Source organism: Oculina patagonica, chromosome 14 (assembly GCF_052425735.1).
Source record: "Oculina patagonica isolate OP01 chromosome 14, crgOcupat, whole genome shotgun sequence".
Lineage (NCBI taxonomy): Eukaryota > Metazoa > Cnidaria > Anthozoa > Scleractinia > Oculinidae > Oculina > Oculina patagonica.
Window position 1 is genome coordinate 3,207,623 of NC_135771.1, and position 11,530 is coordinate 3,219,152.

General features: G+C 39.3%; 1 protein-coding gene across 1 annotated transcript; it reads left to right on the forward strand.

Moving 5' to 3' along the window:
- Positions 1–2,811: 2,811 nt before the first annotated feature.
- LOC144638521 (uncharacterized) lies at positions 2,812–11,018 on the forward strand. Its single transcript, XM_078497714.1, has 3 exons — positions 2,812–2,843; positions 3,642–3,753; positions 8,132–11,018. The coding sequence occupies exon 3, from the start codon at positions 8,948–8,950 to the stop codon at positions 10,856–10,858; it is 1,911 nt and encodes a 636-aa protein (XP_078353840.1). The 5' UTR covers positions 2,812–2,843; positions 3,642–3,753; positions 8,132–8,947; the 3' UTR covers positions 10,859–11,018.
- Positions 11,019–11,530: the final 512 nt, after the last annotated feature.

Below are 11,530 nucleotides of genomic sequence, written 5' to 3' on the forward strand. Positions count from 1 at the left end.
CAGACCACAACCGTGAAGGGAGCTTCGTGCCCTACTCTTTGCGAATAGTGTGCGGGTTCTTTCACCGTCCCCTGCTATACAAAGACTGAAGACACAGGAGACGGGACTTTAAGGACCTGAATGTTGGTCCGATCTGGGGCTCGAACCCTCGACCAGTTTTACCTCATGTCGCCCCGACCAACTACATCTGGGTCTCCGAGATGTCTCTTGGCCTGCGTGGCTGGCGCAATTGAGCGCGCAAGAGCTTTGTTCCGGCAACGGAGCCTCTAAGCTGGCTTCATATTGTTTGGAGGGGGTTAGTGCATTTGGTGTAAAATAACGAAGAACCACCGGTACCCACGTGCGTCGCTTCAACAACCGGAATAAATGTTTTTTTTTTTCTTCTCGGATCATGAAAAAAAAATCGTAAAACTATGGCAATACGTAAAACCAGCGAAATTTCATGCCATACGGCATATCTTTGGACAGAGCTTCTGCTATTAATAATATAGTAATTAATTGTTGGGTTTGTTTTGTGAAAGAACATTTAGGGATTACGATCATTCAATAGCATATATTGGCATCCAGAGATGAACGCACGTGTTAAGGTGCACTCAGGTAACACTTCAGTCTGAAGTTAGAAATAGTAACTCTCCTTACTGCATGTCATACATTTCTTTAAATATTAGTTAAGAGAATTTAGTGGAACATCAAGACAATATCCTCCTAGTTTATGATTTTCTTTATTCTCACCTTATCAAGCTATCACGGTAGCTTGATAAAAGTTCAAGGTTTTTGGACTGAATCTAATATGACCTATCTCAGCGTGCAAACCAAATTAGGTCATTTTGCAGTTTTGTTGTTTGAGACTCTTTTGATGATTACGTGAAATGGATCGGACCACGAGCATTTAAGCTTATAGAGTATACGTCTATTGTAGGTATTAGAAGTATAGTTTTAGTGGAAATTACCCTCTTCTCGCGTACACACCAAATTAGGCCATTTGTTTTTATGTGCATTTTGACTTTGACGATTTCGTGAAATGAACCACGATACAAAGTATATAGTAAATAATTTCTGGATTATCTTTTTACTTCCATAGCAAATATCGGCATCGAGAGATCAGTGCACGTGTTAAGGTGCACTCTAACACTTCAGCCTCGATAAAAGGCTCAAGTTTTTTGGACAGAATCTAAAATGGCTCGCTGTGACTGTCGACCTATCTCAGCGTACACACCAAATCTGGCCAAATGAGGCCATTACTGAACACTTTTGTGTTCACAAACACTTATTCCAATTTCGTGAAGTGAACCACGATCCAAGTTTTAACTTCCATATAAGCTCAAATAATACGTGTAAGCATTAGTGGTATAGTATCAGAGGAAACCTCCCTCCTCCCCAAGCACTTCCCCCGATTTCTCTTGCGTCTTCGCCGCCAGTTTTTGCCTCGTTTTGCCTTGTTACTTGGATAACCTCTATTTAAGGGATTTTTTAATCCTTGTTCGACCATCTATTATTTCGAAAACTGGTATTATACTACACACACAAAGGCCAGACCACAACACCGGTGGCTTCGTGCCCTACCGTTGTGAATAGTGCATGTGTGGGTCTTTAACGTCCCCTGCTATATGAAGGCGGACTGAGAATACATGAGACGGGACCTACGGTTTATGGTCTTTTTCCGACTAGAATACTAGAATGTCTAACCATTTGCAGATGTGATTACAAAGGCAGCACATTCTCTTCAGTTATTTTAAGACCCTTAGTGTTGGTCCGGTCTGGGGCTCGAACCCTCGACCTAAAGTTTTACTTCCGTTTGCACCGATTTTCATGTTTAGGCTCGGTTTACTTCGTGTCACCCCGACCAACTGCCGCTGGTCTCCGAGAACGCCTCCTAGCCTGTGTGGCTGGTGCATTTGAGCGCGCGAGAGATTTGTTCCGGCAACGGAGCCTCTAAGCTGGCTTCATATCGTTTGGAGGAGGTTATTTCATTTGGTGTAAAATAACACACAAAAAAAAATGAAAGAACCACCGGTACCAACGTGCGTCGCTTCAACAACCGGAATAAATTATTTATGCGGATGTTTTTTTTTTCTCGGATCATGAAAAAAAAATCGTAAAACTGTGGCAATACGGAGAACCAGCGAAATTTCATGCCATATGACATGTCTTTGGACAGAGCTTCCTGCAATTAATAATATAGTAATTAATTGTTAAGTTTGTTTTGTGAAAGAACATTTAAAGATTGCAGTCATCCAATAGCACATATTGGCATCGAGAGAAAAGCGCACGTGTTCAAGTGCACTCAGATAACACTTCAGTCTAAAGTTCAAAATAGTAATTCTCCTTACTGACTGGCGTACATTTCTTTTTATATGAGTCATGAGAAATTTGTGGCACATCAAGACAATATCTCCTAGTTGATTTTCCTTATTGTCATCATTTTGTAAGGAGAATGTATGCGATGAAGAAATAAGATGTTGTCGAACACTCTTAAGAACGAGAAGTTACGAGAAGAAGTTAAATATCACGGCATCTTGATAAAAGGTTCAAGGTTTTTGGACTGAATCTAATACTACTCTTGACCTATTTTAGCATGCACACCAAATTAGGCCATTTTGTACTTTGGTTTTTTGAGACTCTTTTGATGATTACGTGAAATGAGCCACAAACCAATTTACACTCCCATTTAGCTCATAGAGTATACGTCCAGGTAATAGAGGTGTAGTATCAGTGGAAAACTCCCTTTTCTCGCGTGCACACCAAATTAGGCCATTTGTGCTTTTATTTTACATTTTGACGATTTCACGAAATGGACCACGACACAAAGTTTACATTCCCATTGAAGCTGATAGACTATACGTGTAGGTATCAGAGATGTGTTAGAGCTAGAGTATAAGAGCTGAGGAAAACTCCCTCCTCCCCATTTCTCTTGCGTCTTCGCTGCTCGTTTTTGCCCTTGTAACTCCGGGGAAGTACCTTAAAGTTACTCTTGTTAGCGGCTACTAATTTTAGCGATTTTAGCGACTGAGTTGAGCGAAATCGTAAAATTTAGTATTCGCTAAAATTTGTCTCGGTCAAATTTAATTCGCGTTAAATTTAAGTACCCTCGCCCCCCCCCCCCCCACACACACACACACACACACACACCCTAAAAGAAAACAAAATTTATCATAGTCGACTTGAAAAATTCTTTTAAAAACGATGCGGGACCCATTTTTTGACATTATAAATTAACTTTGTTCTTTCTGCCATGCAATGCAAATGTTCGTTCAATTTCAAATGAGTTTGTTCGTTTACGGAACATATATTTTCATCTTAGCTATTTGTTCATTGAAAACTGGTTTACACGATATCGCTACTTTTTTTAAATTTTCGGAAAATCGCTAAATTAAATAGTCGCTAAATCTTGCTCAGAAAAAATCGCTAAAATTAGTAGCCGCTAACAATAGTAACCTTAAGGTAACCTCTTTTTTAATTAATCCTGTTTGGAATTTCCTCAGTGTGTATTATTACTGAAGACTATAAAAGTTTAAAGTTTTGCACTGACGAAACCAGCAGTTACGCAGGCTATTTTTGAGTTCGAGTCAGAGATTTAATTTTCCAACACACCCACTACCCTCCCCTGGTAACAACTGCAATTTCTGATTCTTTCCATGCAGTATTACATGAAGTGTATAACGACGTGGGCGCCATGTTTTTGTTTAGCCTGGGTGCTTGGTTGATCTTGGTTGCCAGCTTGGATAAGTAAGACTAAAAGAGTGTATTGAAAAGGTAAAGGAAACTAGCTAGTAAAGCTATTAAGCTTTGTTCTTCATACAAGTTAAATTTGTCCTTAAAATGTCTGTTTATCACAGGAGCAATTTTAATACCGATACTCTTCATTGACTTTAGTACTGTCGCAGCTCTGTCTGTCACTGTAAAAAACATAACTGTTGTGCATTTTACCAAGAAACTAACTTACTGGCCTGATTTTCAAATAACCCCATATAATAATTATGCATACAGTTTTGTTATGGCCGCTATTCACATATCCCTGGTCACATATGGACCATGTGCATGTGAAGGAATGATCTTGAAAGAAATCGCATGGGGAAGTTCCCACCTGCCATATTGGAGGGATACAAACATCACTAGTGATCGATATGTATATCCCTGTACACATATCACTAGTGATACGTGTATCCCCATACACATATCACTAGTGATTTTATTGAGTGATATGTGAAGAGGGATACAAACATCACTAGTGATCAATATGTGTATCCCTGTACACATATCGCTAGTGATACGTGTATCCCCATACACATATCATTAGTGATATGTGTATCCCCATACACATATCATTAGTGATATGTGTATCCCCATACACGTATCACTAGTGATGTGTGTATGGGTATACACACGTATCACTAGTGATATGTGTACGGGGATACACATATCACTGTGACACACCTAGCCCAAGACAACAGACAAAGAAATCAAAAGCCCTCTGGGCTTAGTGTCTCGTGTCACTTTTTAGAGTTTATTTAAAAAAGAGATCGCTTTTCACGTCTATTTATTGCTTGCAAAGATATCAAAAATTGAAAAGCGTGTATGTAACATAAAAAAAAAACAAAATTCAAAGTACACTTCAGCATCTGGCCGTTGATCAGTTATAGGACTCCAATAACAGCAGAAAAAGATGACAGACAGATACTTAGCTGTGGAAAAACGCTGTATTGCACTTTGGTTCACTAAGCATACACTCTACTGTATACTTATACTATGACTTCCATGTGATTTCTTCACGCTATATGAGATATCGCTTTGGGTGTTTATTCGTGAACGCTTAGCCTGTTAAGTGATGATGACAAGCGAGTGGTGATGATTTTGTTAATTCTTATAACCACTTCTCCTGATTTAGTATTGATATTGTGAGGAGAAATTTGGTTTTGGTCACTCTTGAGCCGGTCTTAATGTTTTTGTAACGCCAAAGCTACAACGCAGCGGCTGAAGAAAGTGTAAATTACAGTCATTTTCTTTGTTCTTTTCGGCCGGCCTGCGCTTAGACTCTGGTCTGCTTATTGGATGAAATCTACTGAATGAAATATTCTGCTAGGTTCTGCTTAATAGTTGTAAGCAGAAATGATTTTCAACTACTTTCCAAAACTCTCAAGATAAAATAATAGATAACAAATGAAAGCACGCTATTCTTTAAATTGGCAAGGTGAAGCTGTTATTCTGATACATCTCACAATTGCACAAATTAAAACTTTACAAGCGACCACAAGACAAGACACTCCAAAGAGATTTTAGAGCTTCATGTTAAAAACTGCTTTTCTCGCTCAATTTAAGTTGCGGTATACTAGCGTTATATGCACAACAACGACAACGAAAAATTTACAGGCAGGTCCATCTAATGACATCTTGTTGATTATTAGACACTTCTGCTTTTCAGATCCGTTCTAAAACTCATCAATATAATTTCTCTCTTTCGCTTAGTACATTGTATTATGCGTTTGTAATAACCTGGTGTATTTCATTCTTCTTCTACGCGTTTTCTGCTTGAGTTACAATTAATTTCATTGATTTTCAGTACAATCTTGTCGGCAAAGGTTAGAATGTTATTTTAAGAACGTAAAACTTGTCTGTATTTTTCTTGATAACTGCTGGCTGCAGCTCAAATATATCCAAAATTGAAAAGCGTACAGCTAATTTAAAGAAAAAAAATGCGTCACATCTACGTGTATTCCTCTTTAGAGCTTCATTCATGCACTGAAAAGGCTGTTGTTGTCGTCTATAAAAGTTGTGTTCATTGTAGCGTGGAATTCACAGCAGGATATATGAAGCTACATGTAGTGCCTCTTGACTCAGGTCAATCTTCGGGTCAAAAAAATAAAAAACAATGTATATTTTGCGCTTTAGATTGACATTTCTGCTCTTCAATCCTAAGAAAACTCATCAAATATAATTTCCCTCTTTCGGTCATACATTGAGTTCTACCTTTACCTCAGAGCCGAGTGTAAACGAGGCTTTGCAAATCGAAAGTGTAAATGTTTCTCTCGATGAATCAGAACCGCCTGAAGAAAGAAAGGCAAAAAAGTACGACTCCAGACTGGCAGAGTTCTTTTCTTGAAATGTGGAAAAAAGTATATAACAGCACAACGCAAGATTTGAACAAACAAACGCCACAGTTGACATTTTTAAAGATTTGGCATCAAAATAATTGTCTTTATCTAATCGTTTATCTTCTGTTATTAAATTGTTGTTATTCATGCCACAAAGGTCACCCCTTTCAATACAAAGTTGTGCAAAAGTCACGTAGCAATCATAGTCTTTTTTAGGATGCTCGTTTTTTGTTCAACCTTTTTCAACGCAATTCTCTAACGAACTTTCGAATTCAACATGCCAAATGCTCGTTCCACTACAGATCGTAGCGCACCGAACTTTAGGTTTTAAACTTTCGCTGCTCCTGAGTCAGGCGTCCTCTGTCCGGGTAGGGTTTCACTAGCCAGTTCGTTAGCGGATAGGCACTGTTGCCAGCTAAAAGGGGCCTTATTTCTGTTCCATTTTTATTGCCTGTTGGACCACTTAAAATTTGCTCGTTTGCTACAAGTTCAGGAAAAAACGTCATCTCTTTTTAGCGTGCCTGTATTTTTACATAATAAGCCCTTTACAATAAATACTCCTAACTTACTGTTTGATAAACCAGCGCGTTAGTTGCGACCTTTGTAAAGATCAGAAACATTAGTTTTTTGATATGAAATTCCAGCAGCATCCGATCACAAAACAAATGTTGACATGGCGGGAAAATTCCGCGGCCTCACAAAGCAAATGTTGACATGGCGGGAAAAATATTGACATGGCGCGAAAATTCGGCGGCCTCAGAAAGCAAACACGCATGGAATGCAGTTCTCCCCCTGTAGAATTATCTCGTGTCGTCATGACAACGTCGCCATGACGACACGAGACAAAAAGGGGTTCTACAACGGTGTCTGGCATTTGCAGAATGCAGAACGCAGAATGCAGAAGGCAGAATGCAGAATGCAGACTAGAGAATATACTGTGTTACCTTTACCACTATTGAAAGCTAAGGGTCCATTCATTTTTATGAGGAAGGGAGGGGGGCTGGTGGGATTTGAGGGGGGCCATGCGAAAAAATATGGCTTCAAAGGAGGGGGGGGGGCAGGCAAAAAATATGGTCAGTAAGGGGGGGCCACTGAAAATAATTATGCTTTTAAGTGCTGTAATAGGGGCTTCTGTATTAGTTAAAGTCTTGCCAGAATGCCCAAAATAACATTCCTGTGGTTCTGAAAATTCAAATTTTCCCGGTCAAGGCAGTGTCAGCTTTATGGAGGAATGTACATGTAGTTTACCTGTTATTATGAATGAACAACTAATACATTCTTTAGTGATAACGCTTGATAAATTTTAATTTCACTTGAGTATTGTTTTTTTTTTTTTGGGGGGGGGGGGGGTCATCGAAAAGAAAATTGGATTTCGAGGGGCGGCCAGGAAAAAATCTCCGATGAAGAAGGGGGGGTCATTATATATAACAGTGACTGTCTGTCAAATCCCACCAGCCCCCCCTACTCCATAAAAAATGAACGGTCCCTAACCGTTAACAGGCTAACCCAAGTGATATTTAGGCTAACCGGAGTGTATAGTAGGCTAACCGGAGTGTGTGATAGGCTAACCCGAGTGAAAAGTTCACTCCAGTTAGCCTACTATACACTCCGGTTAGCCTACTATTCACTCCGGTTAGCCTACTATACACTCCGGTTAGCCTGTTTACGGTTAGCTTTCAATATTGGTAAAGGTAACAGAATATATTCTCTTAATCTGCATTCTGCATTCTGCAAATGTCAGACACCGGTTCTACGAGGCCTGGGGGGACTCCCCTATAAAAATCATGAAGGTGCTTGTCGTACCTTTAAGGAGGTTAAATGTGTAGATTGGTACTGCTTAGAGTGTTAAAACCTAAAATAATTGCGGCTAGAGTTGTCGCAGTGCCTGTTAGGGGTTATCAATCGATCTGATCTGAAAAATGACAGGAACCCTAACCATATTTGTTACGCAAGTAATTTTTATAATTTTCTGAATCGTTCGTTCGTTCGTTCGTTTGTTTATTTCTTATGTTTTTTTTTTTTCAAATTCTGCTTGTATACAGTGTAAAGCATCCAGAGAAGGGCAGTTACGTGACTTACAGAAAGAATGCCTTGGGCAGACCACTTATTATGTGCGGTGCATTTTGAAAACCATGCTGAAGCCATCCACCTGCTGCAGCAGGGATATCCACCAGATGGCAAACCCAACAGCTCTATGTCACCTTTACATTTAGCAGTGGAAAACAATGATGGTCAAATGTGCAAACTATTGGTAGACTACAATGCTGATGTTAATTGGTGTGATAATAATGGCCAGTCACCAATTTTCAATTGCACTGGAAGTGACATAAGTTATGAAATATTTGAACTTTTCTTAACATCTGGAGCAAAGGTAGACATGTGCGATGTGTTTGAGAGGACACCACTTCATTATTCAGTCAATTCTGGGGCAGTAGACAGAGTGAGGTGTCTTCTTCAAACAAAAGGTGTGCAAGTAAATGCTAAAGATTATCAGGGTTTCTCAGCTTTGCACCATGTTATGACAATATGTGATCTCGAGACTGGACTGGATGATCTTACAAGTATAATTCAATTGCTTTTGGATGCTGGTGCAGACCCAAATCAACAGGACAATCGAGGCTTGAGTGCCCTTCATCTGGCAGTTATGCATGATTTTTATTTTGTTGAACTCACGACATTGTTAATTTCTTCATGCAAGAACATTGATTTTAAAGTCCAGAGTCTGTCTGGAGATAATTTTCTACATTTTCTTTTCAACAAGTCACTGTATGAAGAAAATGCTGTGCAATTACTAGAAGATCTTTTATGGGGGAAATTTGTCCCAGAGTCTGCTTTTCCTTTGCTGCTAAACATGAAAAATGCTGAAGGCCTTACACCACTCTGCCTGTATATGTCCAACCCATTTGAAGAAGAAAAAAATTTTCAAGCGGCTGTTGTCCTTTGGGGCAGACGTGAACATTGGGGACAATATTGGGGTGACGCCGCTAATGATGGCATGTTTCCTGAAAAACTCTGACTATGCACTGGCGTTGATTCATCGTGGAGCGTGTGTAAACTCTCGTGATATTTTTGGCCGAAGCACAGTGTACTCAGCAAGAAGCATCGAAACGGTTTCTGTACTTCTTGAACATGGTGCAGACCTGCAAACTGTGGACAAGTTTGGGCGATCTGCTCTTTGTCAGAATCTTCTTGTGTCAGACCTTGACTGTGTGGAACATCTCATTCTCAAAGGAGGAAATGTTAACCAGCAAGACAGATATGGTTCTAGTCCTCTACATTATGCAGCATATACAAATAATGATGATTTAATCAAGCTCTTGTTAGAGCAGAAAGTGGAACCCAGTTTGCAGGACAAAGAGGGGCACACAGCACAAGATGTTGCAAGGATTCACAAATGCAAGGATGCATTGCAAGTTTTTCAAGGTGTCGAGAATCTGGAAGCCCCAGTCTCCTGTACTAGTGCACATGACCACTTGTGGTGTAATGTACATGAATTGAGACATCCCGAAGAAACCTGTGGAACAAATGCACAGAAAAAGTTGAAGCTGACCAGAGATGTTGTTAGTGTTTGTGAGGAGTTGCTTAAAGAGCAGAGCATTCTCTTGTCAGAACATCACAAAGAAAATGATAGAGTATGTAAAGGCATGACAATGTTAATGGAACATGTTGCACAGAGAATGGGAGAGGTTGAAGAGGCTTTCACTGTTTCATTACTCCCATCTGGTAGTGTAGCTGAAGGCACAAAGACTGGAGATCCTGATGAGTTTGATTTTATATTCTGTTTAACCAAATTTGCTGATGCATGTGATGTTGTGCAAGAAGAAATCTCTAAAGCCAGTGGCCTGGTAAAAGCAAGGTCCAAAACTAAGCCGCCACCTAAAGCGTTTTCCCATTTCTTTGATGATACAGGTTTCATAGTAACACAAAATTTACGTAATGCTTTCAATCAGCTCTTGAGCATGATCATTCGAGAAGAAGCCACATGGGAAAACAGCAATTTTGTTTTGAATGGGATTAGTGATGGTTTAGAAGACACTGAAAAACCAGCCATTTCAATCCAGGTTATATGGATGTCCTGTCGTCACAAGCAGCTACATATAAGTGTTGATATAGTACCAGCGTTATACCCTCGCAGTTGGTGGCCAAGGCATATCGACACAACAACAATGCCTCTGATGACAAAAACAGTCAAAGATGAAGGTTGTCTGTTATTGGCTCTCTCACAAGAAGAAAGAGGACCTGAAGAATATTCTGAGTTCAATTTTAGAATATCATGTCTTCCTGCTGAGAAGTGTCTAATGATAAGCTTACCGAAGGAGGTAAGGGATGCCTATGTGCTTGCAAAAGTCCTGATCAGTGATGATGTATGCCCAGCTGTCAAGTTCAGTGGTGATGAAGTCACAACTGAAGATCATGTTGTCCATCCATCCTCAGTAATCAAGAGTTACATGTTGAAAAACTGTTTATTACATGTCTTGAGTGAAGAATCAAGCCTGATGACAGAATGTCAGGGAAAGTTGTTATCTGATAGAGATTTGATGAAATTCACTGTAAATCTAACCATCATAATTTTCCAGAAGCTTCAGCAGCTAGCTGGTGAAGACGAAATGCTTCCTGTGTACTTTCTTCCCAGTCAAAATATTTTGAACTATGAGGAATTGATAATATATAACAATGATCCTGACGAAATCCAAAAAGACACCCATGAAGATGCTGCTGAAATTGGTGTCTTTTGCTCTTTACTTCTAGATCGTCTAACAGCGTCATAATGACATTTATTGTGGTAATACTAAACCTTGACTAGAAAAGTTACAATGTATCAGCCCGTTAAGGCTAGCACTGAAATTCAGAATGCCAAAACGCCAGGTTCTACACTTTCTTTGTCATTTTGCAATGTAGAAAATTTGAATTAAACCCGTAAAGAAGACACTTAAGGTGGCTCGTTGTTGAATTGCGTTGTTGAAGCTCAACAAAACTTTCACGACTTCGAAAGATTACTTTAATACACACTTTGTCTTTTTTGAGATTACTTCGTCTACGTAGTGTTTGTGTCCCGGCTTATTTACTATCGCTATGCAAAAAGTACAATCTAAAACATTTTTGCGATTTATTCGAAATCAAACATACAGAATTTTTTAATTCTTGAATATTTTATATGCAGTACATCATAGTTTAAGATGCTGGTATTAGTTTTTAAGCGGCAAATCTGATTCACGCAAAAATCAGGTTTTACTGATTTGGCGGTTTTCTGTTTATCGTTGCAATGGAAATATCGATTACCTTAAGATATATATCAAAGTAAACTTCAATCTAAAGCCAATACATTGTGTAATTTTCATATCGATCCGAGTCAGGCAAGATCGTTTAAAGGCCAATTGCAAATTGTAGGTATGGCTCAGAAAAAACTGTATCGAGCCACCTTAACGGGACCGTGTCACGGA

What these genes read in the sequence shown, in the direction of transcription:
- LOC144638521 (XM_078497714.1), top strand. Translation starts at nt 8,948, where the DNA reads ATGCTGAAGGCCTTACACCACTCTGCCTGTATATGTCCAACCCATTTG.